Consider the following 13,801-nt stretch of genomic DNA (forward strand, 5'->3'; position numbering starts at 1 on the left):
GTTACCCAGAAAGACTCACAGCTGTAATCGCTGCCAAAGGTGGTTCTACAAAGTATTGACTCAGGGGTGTGAATACTTATGTTTATGAGATATTTCTGTATTTCATTTTATTTGCTAAAATTTCAAAAACATGTTTTCACTTTGTCATTATGGGGTATTGTGTGTAGATGGGTGAGAAAATGTTTGAATTCAGGCTATAACGCAACAAAATGTGGAATAAGTGAAGGGGTATGAATTAGGGGTGTAACGATCCATCTACTACATCGATGTATCGATTTATATTCCTATGATCCAACTACATCGATCTGTGCTCGGCGTGTTGGCCTTTTGGACAACATATATCAATCTAACATCGTTTTAAAATGTAATAAATCGATTGTATCGATACTAGGAAATAACCCATTGGATTTAAGCACGTCAGACTTTATATGGATGTTTTTTCTTAGCACTTTTAATGATAAAGGCTTTAAACATTACTCGATTCAGTCTGCCTATCCGTGACGTCATCGCCCCGCGCCAGCAGCAGCGCAAAGGCGCAAAGACAACAAAACATAGCATGGCGGACGACAGAGGAGAAGCCGACGAGCGAGAAATTATCAAGCCACCATTGCGGTCCTTACAAGAAACAGGAATCTAGGAAACTTCACCTGCACTGTCCAGTATCCAGGTATTTATTTCAGTCACACTGGTTGAATTTTTGGCTAAAAGGTTACTGAATCGATTTCAAGTCACTGAATCGTTTCGGATCGTATCGTTCTAAATGAACCAATATCGTCCTTGAATCGTATCGACAACCACGAATCGTGATACAAATCGAATCGTTGTTAAAACGAATCGTTACACCCCTAGTATGAATACTTTCTGAAGGCACTGTATGAATTGATTTATCCAGGGAAGTCATATTGAGATTGACATCTCTTTTTCAAATGCACCCTGGCCAAGAAAAGCAGCAACAAAAAAAAAGCACATACATTTTAGTCATTTAGCAGACGCTCTTATCCAGAGCGATTTACAGTTAGTGAATGCATACATTTTCATACTGGCCCCCGTGGGAATCGAACCCACAACCCTGGCGTTGCAAGCACCATGCTCTACCATCTGAGCTACTTGGGGCCATACACACTGTAAATTGTCATGTACAAACTGTGCAATTGTTTGTCATAAAAATAGTATAGAAAGAGAAGGAGTCATGATTTTAAAAAACTGTCCTGTGCCAGCAGTGCTTCTATTGTGATTAAAATCCTCAATTGTAATAATTATAATTATAGCCCCGTGTAGCTCAGTTGGTAGAGCATGGCGTTTCAAATCAAATCAAATCAAATTTTATTGGTCACATGCGCCGAATACAACAGGTGCAGACATTACAGTGAAATGCTTACTTACAGCCCTTAACCAACAGTGCATTTATTTTAAACAAAAAAGTAAGAATAAAACAACAACAAAAAAAGTGTTGAGAAAAAAAGAGCAGAAGTAAAATAAAGTGACAGTAGGGAGGCTATATATACAGTAAAATAAAGTGACAGTAGGGAGGCTATATATACAGGGGGGTACCGTTGCATAGTCAATGTGCGGGGGCACCGGCTAGTTGAGGTAGTTGAGGTAATATGTACATGTGGGTAGAGTTAAAGTGACTATGCATAAATACTTAACAGAGTAGCAGCAGCGTAAAAAGGGTGGGGGGGGGGGGCAGTGCAAATAGTCCGGGTAGCCATGATTAGCTGTTCAGGAGTCTTATGGCTTGGGGGTAGAAGCTGTTGAGAAGTCTTTTGGACCTAGACTTGGCACTCCGGTACCGCTTGCCGTGCGGTAGCAGAGAGAACAGTCTATGACTAGGGTGGCTGGAGTCTTTGACAATTTTCAGGGCCTTCCTCTGACACCGCCTGGTATAGAGGTCCTGGATGGCAGGGAGCTTTGCCCCAGTGATGTACTGGGCCGTACGCACTACCCTCTGTAGTGCCTTGCGGTCAGAGGCCAAGCAGTTGCCATACCAGGCGGTGATGCAACCAGTCAGGATGCTCTCGATGGTGCAGCTGTAGAATTTTTTGAGGATCTGAGGACCCATGCCAAATCTTTTTAGTCTCCTGAGGGGGAATAGGCTTTGTCGTGCCCTCTTCACGACTGTCTTGGTGTGTTTGGACCATGATAGTTCGTTGGTGATGTGGACACCAAGGAACTTGAAGCTCTCAACCTGTTCCACTACAGCCCCGTCGATGAGAATGGGGGCGTGCTCAGTCCTCTTTTTTTTTCCTGTAGTCCACAATCATCTCCTTTGTCTTGGTCACGTTGAGGGAGAGGTTGTTGTCCTGGCACCACACGGCCAGATCTCTGACCTCCTCCCTATAGGCTGTCTCATCGTTGTCGGTGATCAGGCCTACCACTGTTGTGTCGTCGGCAAACTTAATGATGGTGTTGGAGTCGTGCCTGGCCATGCAGTCATGGGTGAACAGAGAGTACAGGAGGGGACTGAGCACGCACCCCTGAGGGGCCCCCGTGTTGAGGATCAGTGTGGCAGCGCCAGGGTTTGCAGCGCCAGGGTTGTGGGTTCGATTCCCACGGGGGGCCAGTATGAAAATGCACTAACTGTAAGTCGCTCTGGATAAGAGCGTCTGCTAAATGACTAAAATGTAAAAATGTAATAAAATTGTCAAGTTTCAAGTAATTTTGCCAAGAGTTACAGGATGATGGGGCAGCATTGCTAAAAGCACTCTTGGCTAAAAGGGACTCAAATTGCCACTTTCATCATGAGTTTCAAAATAATTGTTTGTGATACAAATGTTAAAAGCATTTCAAACATCCTTCCTCCCAATGAAGTTTATATGTGAGAATTGCCAGAACAATCTGAGATACCAAAAATATTTTCCACTCCTATGGTGTGGAATTTCCCTTTTGCCAAACTCAGACCTAGACCTTTAGCTTGCCTCACCTCAAACTACTGATTTGAACATTCGATTCTATTTCACACCACATACTTTTTCTTGGTATTTCATACTTCAATGTAACACTAAAGATTACAAACAGATATTGCAGGAAAGAATAGGTGAGGCCCAAAATCTATCTAAGCTATGCGCAACACTGTTTACTCTACACACACATTATACAAAACAACACTTGCAGTGGAAAGTCCCCCATGGTTAAAAAACGTGTCAAAAGTATATGTGCTGTGAAGAACCCCAAGTAAGCTGTCTGCAGATTGTTATCAATTCTAGAGTTTCACAGAGAGTTGCTCTTTAGCGCTGTCAGTGAGAAGTAGGTCAGTGTTCCGAGACAGGCTTGGGGACGTGCAGATATTATGCAACTTATTACAGTGATGATAAGCAGAAAACAAAACGCTGAAGAATACGGTAAAGGACTACAATATGACACAAATACAGTGAACTGCACTTACGATTAGGGCTGGATGTGGAAGTCAGTAACTATACCACAATACCACCTATACTATACCGTCTTCTCACCTTCATAGGTATGGGCTTGCACTCCATCTTCTCTTTATCTCTGCTGCTCTTCATCCTGGTGGACATCTGCCTCCTTTCCATGCTACCATCCCTTGCTTTCTCCCTCTTTTTGTATTTCTTTCCTCTGTAAACGGACAACACAACCATTAATAACCAAAGTATTTTCTGTGCAAATTTCCCAGAGACCACCACAATGCATGGTTGAAGTTCCACACGTGTACCTCAAGTTAAGATTTACACCCTATGGGCTTGGTTGTGGTGGTGTTTGGTGTTGTTGAGTGTTATGTTGAATGGTCCTGTTGTACTACATGGTTTTACTGTACCTCTTTGGTGAGGGAGATCTGGCTTTCCTTCTGGGACTCCTGGAGCGATCCCTGCTTTTCCTTCTGTGGCCCTGAAAATAATTCACACCAACATTTCATATAAATAACTGGGAGTTTTTGTCAATATTGAGAGCTCTCAGACAAGCCTACTGATTTCGTAATTGTGTGTACATAATTTCAGTCCCCATTTTATATAGTGTTTTAGCTGAACAATTTAGCTGGCCTAATTTTAATTCCCTCAGTCTTGCCACACCCCAATTTAAGATCTGTGTATAACTATAAATACATTAGCAAGGATTCATGCCAGCAAAGCCACTACACAACACAACACTAAACAATACATTAATTTCACTATAACGGTGACAAACGGTGCCCACAAACTTTTAGGGCCTACATAAAGCTGTCCCAACAGCAGTCCCAACACCTTACCACTGCTACACCTGGCTATCAGCGGAGCCTTGTCCGGCAGCAAAACAGTTAATTCAGCCTCATTTACAGCCTTTAAAAAAACCTAGCTGATATGGCTGACTTGCTTAAACAACTATCTTGTGTCTACTAGTTGTTTTAAAAAACATAGCCTGTATTCCCTTCTCTCCATTTGATAGACTATGAATATGACTTTGGGCTAAGCTTTCATCGTTTTACGCATGGCTTTTTCCCAATCAATCAATTAATGTAACGGAGTTCCATCTTTGAAAGTTGTTTGAATAGCCTAAAAACGTAAGGTAGGTAGGGGACTAATAATAAGAGAGAACAAGTTTAAGCTTACTAAGAAATACATTATCCCTGCGGCTGTGATAGGGTACTAGGGGGTAACTACCCCCCCCTGCTGTAATTCACATTAAGACCACAAGATGTCACCTAAATATTTTTCCAACACTTTCCCTGGCTGCCACTGCTCTTGCTCAACAAAAAATGTCCTCTGTGTCATCACAACTTTTTGAGATATTTCATCAAAACGATTTTGTGTTAAGTTGATCTAATTTTTTTTTAATTTGGAAAAAGTTGTAGATGTATTCCAATGAAGTTAGAACTATAACTGTTTTTTAAATATACAAGTAGGAAAACCTTAAGATAAATAATCCACTTGTTTAGAGAGAAAAATGTAGATATATTTTTTTGTAAAGTAGTAATATGTTGGATCAAATCAATCAAATAATGTCACATGCGCCGAATACAACAGGTGTAGACCTTACCGTGAAATGCTTATTTACAAGCCCTTAACCAACAATGCAGTGCTTGAGGCGTCACTACAGCCCCGGGTTCGATCTCAGGCTTGTAAATCGTCCGGGTTAGGGGAGGGTTTGGCCGGCCGGGATTTCCTTGTCCCATCGCACTCTAGCTAGACAGCTGGACAGTGTTTCCTCCGACATATTGGTGTGGCTGGCTTCCGGATTAAGCGAGCAATGTGTCAAGAAGCAGTGCGGCTTGGCAGGGTCGTGTTTCGGAGGACGCATGGCTCTCGACCTTTGCCTCTCCTGAGTCCGTACGGGAGTTGCAGCGATGGGACAAGACTGTAACTACCAATTGGATATCATGAAATTGGGGAGAAAAAATATATATATACAGTGGGGAGAACAAGTATTTGATACACTGCCGATTTTGCAGGTTTTCCTACTTACAAAGCATGTAGAGGTCTGTAATGTTTATCATAGGTACACTTCAACTGTAAGAGACGGAATCTAAATCACATTGTATGATTTTTAAGTAATTAATTTGCATTTTATTGCATGACATAAGTATTTGATCACCTACCAACCAGTACAAATTCCGGCTCTCACAGACCTGTTAGTTTTTCTTTAAGAAGCCCTCCTGTTCTCCACTCATTACCTGTATTAACTGCACCTGTTTGAACTCATTACCTGTATAAAAGACACCTGTCCACACACTCAATCAAACAGACTCCAACATCTCCACAATGGCCAAGACCAGAGAGCTGTGTAAGGACATCAGGGATAAAATTGTAGACCTGCACAAGGCTGGGATGTGCTACAGGACAATAGGCAAGCAGCTTGGTGAGAAGGCAACAACTGTTGGCGCAATTATTAGAAAATGGAAGAAGTTCAAGATGACGGTCAATCACCCTCGGTCTGGGGCTCCATGCAAGATCTCACCTCGTGGGGCATCAATGATCATGAGGAAGGTGAGGGATCAGCCCAGAACTACACGGCAGGACCTGGTCAATGACCTGAAGAGAGCTGGGATCACAGTCTCAAAGAAAACCATTAGTAACATACTACGCAGTCATGGATTAAAATCCTGCAGCGCACGCAAGGTCCCCCTGCTCAAGTCAGCGCATGTCCAGGCCCTTCTGAAGTTTGCCAATGACCATCTGGATGATCCAGAGGAGGAATGGGAGAAGGTCATGTGGTCTGATGAGACAAAAATAGAGCTTTTTGGTCTAAACTCCACTCGCAATGTTTGGAGGAAGAAGAAGGATGAGTACAACCCCAAGAACACCATCCCAACCGTGAAGCATGGAGGTGGACACATCATTCTTTGGGGATGCTTTTCTGCAAAGGGGACAGGACGACTGCACCGTATTGAGGGGAGGATGGATGGGGCCATGTATCGCGAGATCTTGGCCAACAACCTCCTTCCCTCAGTAAGAGCATTGAAGATGGGTCGTGGCTGGGTCTTCCAGCATGACAACGACCTGAAACACACAGCCAGGGCAACTAAGGAGTGGCTCCGTAAGAAGCATCTCAAGGTCTTGGAGTGGCCTAGCCAGTCTCCAGACCTGAACCCAATAGAAAATCTTTGGAGGGAGCTGAAAGTCCGTATTGCCCAGCGACATCCCCGAAACCTGAAGGATCTGGAGAAGGTCTGTATGGAGGAGTGGGCCAAAATCCCTGCTGCAGTGTGTGCAAACCTGGTCAAGACCTACAGGAAACGTATGATCTCTGTAATTGCAAACAAAGGTTTCTGTACCAAATATTAAGTTCTGCTTTTCTGATGTATCAAATACTTATGTCATGCAATAAAATGCAAATGCATTACTTAAAAACCATACAATGTGATTTTCTGGATTTTTGTCTCTCACAGTTGAAGTGTACCTATGATAAAAATTACAGACCTCTACATGCTTTGTAAGTAGGAAAACCTGCAAAATCGGCAGTGTATCAAATACTTGTTCTCCCCACTGTATATATGCAGTGCCTTCGGAAAGTACTCAGACCCCTTGACTTTTTCCACATTGTTACATTACAGCCTTATTCTAAAATGGATTAAATAAATACAAATCCTCAGCAATCTACACACAATACCCCATAATGGCAAAGTGAAAACAGGTTTATAGACAAAAATAGAAATACCTTATTTACATAAGTATTTAGACCCTTTGTTATGAGACTCGAAATTGAGCTCAGGTGCATCCTGTTTCCATTGATCATCCTTGAGATGTTTCTACAACTTGATTGGAGTCCACCTGTAGTAAATTCAATTGATTGGACATGATTTGGAAAGGCACACACCTGTCTATATAAGATCCCACAGTTGACAATGCATGTCAGAGCAAAAACCAAGCCATGAGGTCGGAGGAATTGTCCGTAGAGCTCCGAGACAGGATTGTGTCGAAGCACAGATCTGGGGAAGGGTACCAAAAAATGTCTGTAGCATTGAAGGTCCCCAAGAACACAGTGGCCTCCATTATTCTAAAAAGAAAGAAGTTTAGAAACACCAAGACTCTTCCTAGAGCGGGGGAGAAGGGCCTTGGTCAGGGAGGCGACCAAGAACATGATGGTCACTCTGACAGAGCTCTAGAGTTCCTCTTTGGAGATGGGAGAACCTTCCAGAAGGACAACCATCTCTGCAGCACTCAATCATTTAGGCCTTTATGGTAGATTGGCCAGATAGAAGCCACTTCTCAGTAAAAGGCACATGACAGCCCGATTTGGAGTATGCCAAAAGGCACCTAAAGACTCTCGGACCATGATAAACAAGATTCTCTGGTCTGTTGAAACCAAGATTGAACTCTTTGGCACATCTGGAGGAAACCTGGCACCATCCCTACGGTGTTTTTCAGCGACAGGGACTGGGAGACTAGTCAGGATTGAGGAAAAGATTAACAAAGCAAAGTACAGAGAGATCCTTGATGAAAACCTGCTCCAGAGTGCTAAGGACCTCAGACTGGGGTGAAGGTTCACCTTCCAACAGGACAACAACCCTAAGCACACAGCCAAGACAATGCAGGAGTGGCTTCGGGACAAGTCTCAATCTCCTTGAGTGGCCCAGCCAGAGCCCGGACTTGAACCCGATCGAACATCTCTGGAGAGACCTGAAAATAGCTGTGCAGCAACGCTCCCCATCCAACCTGACAGAGCTTGAGAGGATCTGCAGAGAAGAATGGGAGAAACTCCCCAAATACAGGTGTGCCAAGCTTGTAGCGTCATACCCAAGAAGTATCGATGCTGTAATCGCTGCCAAAGGTGCTTCAACAAAGTATTGAGTAAAGGGTCTGAATACTTATGTAAATGTGATATTTTTTTTCTTCGTTTTTTTATAAATTAGCAACAATTTCTAAAAACCTGTTTTTGCTTTGTCATTATGAGGTATTGTGTGTAGATTGATGAGGGGAAAAAAGCTATTTAATAAATTTTAGAATAAGGCTGTAACGTAACAAAATGTGGAAAAAGTCAAGGTGTCTGAGTACTTTCCGAAGGCAAGGGGGGGGGGGGTTGGCCAATAAGGTGGGATAGCATTCTATATCACAATGTTTTATGGGTACATAATCACGATAGGACAAAGGTTAACATCGCAAAACCCTACAGCTAGAAATGCTATAACGTTCATGCAGCATGTATAGTTTGGTGTTCTGCTGATCTGCAGCTTTTTGGAGGTGTTTTGTCCTTTTTCTCCTCTATGACCCATGATCCTCCTTTCCTCTCGTTCTCTCCTCCCTCTCTTTCCGCCAGAAAGTGTGGCACTCCCTCTTTTCTTTATGCCTTTGATCTACAAGCTGGTATAATCCACGCCAGAGAGACTGGAGCCTAGTGATTCAATGAAGAAACTAAACATCACTGGATACTGGCACTGCTGCTGTAACACAGTCCTGTATTCAAGTATTTAGCTAATGTTGGGACATGGCTTAAAACTAAAGAAAAAAAGAATGCACACCAGAGCTGGCCGATTTATGTATATATTCTTAATTCATTCCTTACTTAGATTTGTGTGTATTGGGTATATGTTGTGAAATTGTTAGATATTTATTTTTATTTTTTTTAAATCACCTTTATTTAACCAGGTAAGCCAGTTGAGAACAAGTTCTCATTTAAAACTGCGACCTGGCCAAGATAAAGCAAAGCAGTGCGATAAAAACAACAACACAGAGTTACATATGGGGTAAAACAAAACATAAGTCAAAAATACAACAGAAAATATATATACAGTGTGTGCAAATGTAGCAAGTTATGGAGGTAAGGCAATAAATAGGCTATAGTGCAAAATAATTACAATTAGTATTAACACTGGAATGATAGATGTGCAAGAGATGATGTGCAAATAGAGATACTGGGGTGCAAATGAGCAAAATAAATAACAATATAGGGATGAGGTAGTTGGGTGGGCTAATTTCAGATGGGCTGTGTACAGGTGCAGTGATCGGTAAGGTGCTCTGACAACTGATGCTTAAAGTTAGTTGTTAGATATTACTGCACTGTTGGAGATAGAAGCACAAGCATTTCGCTACACCCGCAATAACATCTGCTAAACACATGTATGTGACCAATAAAATTTGATTTGATTTGATATGGACACAAATCAATATCATGATAAATTGAACGATAAGTGTATAACATGAATGTGCACCAGTTACTTTTTTATATTACCCTGAAAACGACTACTTTAAGTGTTGTTGCTATCATTGTCCCATTAGCAATTGTCCATATTAGCTGACTTATTTTATTTCAAAACTTCACAAAGGCTACTTATCGTTATTATCGATATTAGTAAATCCTTGATAAATGGTCGTTTCGGTCGGTATTGAAAATGTTCCGTTTATCGTCCCAGCTTAATGCACACCCTTTAAGGTGAGGTGCAGACTAACAAAATAACATAAAACTATACACATTTAGGCTTGAATGCCTTAACTCAGGGTCATGACTAAAGACTTCACCACAGATAGAAATGTCCTGTTTTATTTCATTTACAAAAGCCTTCAGGCTTATCTCAAAATAAAATATTTTGGAAACCACAGACTGCAGATGTTCTACCGTGATCTGGAGCGGCTGCGGCTCCTCTGCCTGTCTCTGGAGCGCGAGAGTCTCTTGTGGACGCCCCGAGAGCTGTGGGACTCGCTGACCTTGGGCCGCGACCTCTGAGAGAGTCTGCTTCTGGAGACGAGAAAGCAAGAAAGGGGAGAATTTATGTTATTAGACCAAATCAAGTTAACTTTATTTGCCTGTGAGAGGAATTCTCAATCCCGGACCGTACCTGTGCCTGGAACGGGACCGATTCTTCCTCGTTCTCGAGCAGGAGCGAGACCGCGACCTTGTTCTGGATCTCCTGGACGGTCAGGAGCGACTGGACAAGCATTTCTTCACTTCCTCTGAAAGAAGAAGTGCTTGGTCAGACTAATCATACCCTCAGACTAATCTCGGTCTGAGAAAGACATCATGTGAAGTTGAAACATTCTCCATGTATCTATCCCTATACTTGTATTTCCATCTGTAGTAAAGCCTAAGCATTTTATTATTACAGAATATCTGCCTTACTTTTCTCCAACGCTGTGCCTTCAAATATGTCAAATTTAGGAATATTTTTTGTTGGGAACTAATATATTTAAATATCCATTAATAACAATTTTGACACAAAAAAAACGAGGATCCGTGCGGATGACAGAGAGTGAGCTGACTGTGGTTGGCCTCTGTCCTGGCTCTACTATGATGGTGGCGATGGTGGACTGGCCTCTCTGACCCTCTTCATCACGTTCTCCAGCTCCTTGGCTGCAGCCTTAGGCGTCAGCTCTTGGGGCTTCACAATGGCGTTGTTGGAATGGTTAATCCTGACCAAAAACACGTTCGATCCTGTTAATGCACAACTCGGACAGCATCACAACACAACTTCGTGAGCATCACATCACCGTCCCAGAAAGAAAGAACAATAAACTGAAGAGCAAGTTCGTTAATTGGTAAGTCTGTCAATTTAAGGTTGCCAAGACAGTATCTAGCTACATTATTGGCTGTTGATTTAACATGTAGTTGGAGGGAAGGACAATTATGTTTCAGTTAAACAAATATTCAGCATTTACAGTGAACATGCACAGATTTCTAAAATACATTATAATTTAGATTTTTTTGAGGCGTACTCCGAACATGATGCCGTTGAAGGTCTATGCTCTGGTCGGTAAACTCCACGAAGGCAAAGCACATGGGCTGTGTCTCATCCCCCGCCATGCGCACAAACTTCACATCGCCCACCTGCTTAAAGTACTCCAGCAGCTGCTCTGCAGTAGTGATCTATGGAGGGAGAAGAGAGCGCATTTGATCATTATTGCAATGAGCTAAATGTCATAAGATCATGGCATCATCCTATGACAAATTATAAGTGTTGAACTATTGTTTTTAAACACACACAAAAAAACAGGTGCTACATCCAAGTGCCAAACCCTTACTTCAAATACAAACATTTGAACTCTGAATTTTGCACTTAAATCATGCATTTATGTCAATGGGAAATATGTATGGAAATTTGAATACGCCGCATAATACTACAGTTACTCTTTGGTCCCTGTTACCTGCGAGTTGAGGTTGCCGACGTAGACGGTCCTCCTGATCTCGTCCACCTTGGAGGGGTCCACATTCCCAATGAGAGTGGGCTGGGCGAAGGACACCCCACCTGCTCCAGCCACAGCTAGGGCCGGGGTCGACACTACAGGGTCCAGAGAAGCTATGGGGACACTCAGCTGCTGCAGTAACACAAACATAGATAGAGCAAGGTTTACTAGCTAGGCAAGTAGAAAGTTGGAATAAAGATTAAGAGATTTTCAGGTAGGATGTACTGCACATAAACACAGTTTCAAGATATTTTTAGCTCTGATTGTCCTTTGTTCCCTTATGAAAATAAGAACGTTTTTAAGTGCAGTCGCAAAAACCATCAAGCACTATGATGAAACTGGCCCTCATGAGGACCGCCACAGGAAAGGAAGACCTAAAGTTACCTCTGCTGCAGAGGATAAGTTCATTAGAGTTAACTGCACCTCAGATTGCAGCCCAAATAAATGCTTCACAGAATTCAAGTAACAGACACATCTCAACATCAACTGTTCAGAGGAGACCGCGTGAATCAGGCCTTCATGGTTGAATTGCTGCAAAGAAACCACTACTAATTAATGGAGTGCTCAGTGCTGTCCTTGTGCATTAACTCGCAAACATGTTGAAGTATAATAATACAGAGACAGTGCAATTAAGTTGGATATTGGACAAGATAACAATATGCATTAGGCCATCTTGGATCTGGGATAGTGTTAGTGTGGAAGCTAATTTGTATTCCTAATGGAAAATAACAAATCACATGCGCCAAATACAACCGTGAATTGCTTACTTACAAGCCCTTAAATAACAATGCAGTTTTAAGAAAATAGAGTTAAGAAAATATTTACTAAATAAACAAAAGTAAAAAAAAATTATATATATATATATATATATATGCTACCGTTCAAAAGTTTGGGGTCACTTAGAAATGTCCTTGTTTTTTTTGTCCATTAAAATAACATCAAATTGATCAGAAATACAGTGTAGACATTGTTAATGTTGTAAATGGCTATTGTAGCTGGAAACGGCAGATTTTTTATGGAATATCTACATAGGCGTACAGAGGCCCATTATCAGCAACCATCAGTCATGTGTTCCAATGGCACGTTGTGTTTGCTAATCCAAGTTTATCATTTTAAAAGGCTAATTAATCATTAGAAAACCCTTTAGCAATTATGTTAGCACAGCTGAAAACTGTTGTGCTGATTAAAGAAGCAATAAAACTGGCCTTCTTGAGACTAGTTGAGTATCTGGAGCATCAGCAATTGTGGGTTCGATTACAGGCTCAAAATGGCCAGAAACAAAGAACTTTCTTCTGAAACTATTTAGGGAAGAAGCAGTCAGCTGGTATTCTGTCTATAATGGAATAGCCAGAACAGTAACCGGATCTCAACCCTATTGAGCTGTTGTGGGTGCAGCTTGACCGTATGGTACGTAAGAAGTGCCCATCAAGCCAATCCAACTTGTGGGAGGTGCTTCAGGAAGCATGGGGTGAAATCTCTTCAGATTACCTCAACAAATTGACAACTAGAATGCCAAAGGTCTGCAAGGCTGTAATTGCTGCAAATGGAGGATTCTTTGATGAAAGGAAAGTTTGAAGGACACAATTATTATTTCAATTAAAAATCATTATTTCTAACCTTGTCAATGACTACATTTCCTATGCATTTTGCTATATTTCCTATTCAAACTCATTTCATGTATGTTTTCATGGAAAACAAGGACATTTCTAAGTGACCCCAAACTTTTGAATGGTAGTGTATATAGTACCAGTTAAAAGTTTGGACACGAGCTGCCTCCACTATTCCAGCACCATTTCAACTTTAACATTTCAACGTCATCAAATCACCTATGCTTAGTCTAATACAGTGACAACTAAAAGATGCCAAAAAAACGATTTAGTCCAATCAACATAAGCTAAATATGATGTGGCTGTCCATGGTACTGATTTCTCTGTGTGTGTGTGTGTGCTTGCAAGTAGAAAAAACATGTGGATTCACCCTACTTGTATAGAAACGGCAATGCCATCCTCTCATGTTGCCGAAATGGTCTATGGCTCTGTCATATACAGTACATGCTTTGTTTTTATTGTCCTAGGCTACCTGGCTAAAATGCATGCTCGCTAGCCTAACTTCCTTTCATGGGCAACGATGAGCCAGCTAGTTAACATTAGCCTACTACATCAGGCAAGGGGCACAATATATGAATTTATGGATGGATCAGAATCACTGTTATAATCATACGGAGAATTAAGTAAAACCACAAGTCCAAATCCCTA

The 13,801-nt window shown here is 41.7% G+C and overlaps 1 protein-coding gene across 3 annotated transcripts; it reads right to left on the bottom strand.

Annotated features, from left to right (window-relative positions):
• Positions 1-2,789: 2,789 nt before the first annotated feature.
• Positions 2,790-11,919, bottom strand: LOC121541583 (probable splicing factor, arginine/serine-rich 7). Of its 3 annotated transcripts, none has more exons than XM_045207972.1 (7): positions 11,508-11,919; positions 11,079-11,229; positions 10,688-10,775; positions 10,205-10,319; positions 9,985-10,104; positions 3,776-3,846; positions 2,790-3,576 (listed from the first exon to the last, which is right to left on the bottom strand). In XM_045207972.1, exons 4-7 carry the CDS (start codon positions 10,304-10,306, stop codon positions 3,414-3,416), a joined length of 456 nt encoding a protein of 151 aa, XP_045063907.1. In that variant the 5' UTR covers positions 10,307-10,319; positions 10,688-10,775; positions 11,079-11,229; positions 11,508-11,919; the 3' UTR covers positions 2,790-3,413. The 3 variants fall into 3 exon arrangements, 2 of the variants coding, with proteins under 2 accessions (XP_045063907.1, XP_041706633.2); XM_041850699.2 differs by having other exon boundaries at positions 10,626-10,775; XR_006657501.1 differs by lacking the exons at positions 2,790-3,576; positions 3,776-3,846 and having other exon boundaries at positions 9,892-10,104; positions 10,205-10,775.
• Between the last annotated feature and the right edge of the window lie 1,882 nt (positions 11,920-13,801).

This window comes from Coregonus clupeaformis, chromosome 27 (assembly GCF_020615455.1).
Source record: "Coregonus clupeaformis isolate EN_2021a chromosome 27, ASM2061545v1, whole genome shotgun sequence".
NCBI classification, from domain to species: Eukaryota; Metazoa; Chordata; class Actinopteri; order Salmoniformes; family Salmonidae; genus Coregonus; species Coregonus clupeaformis.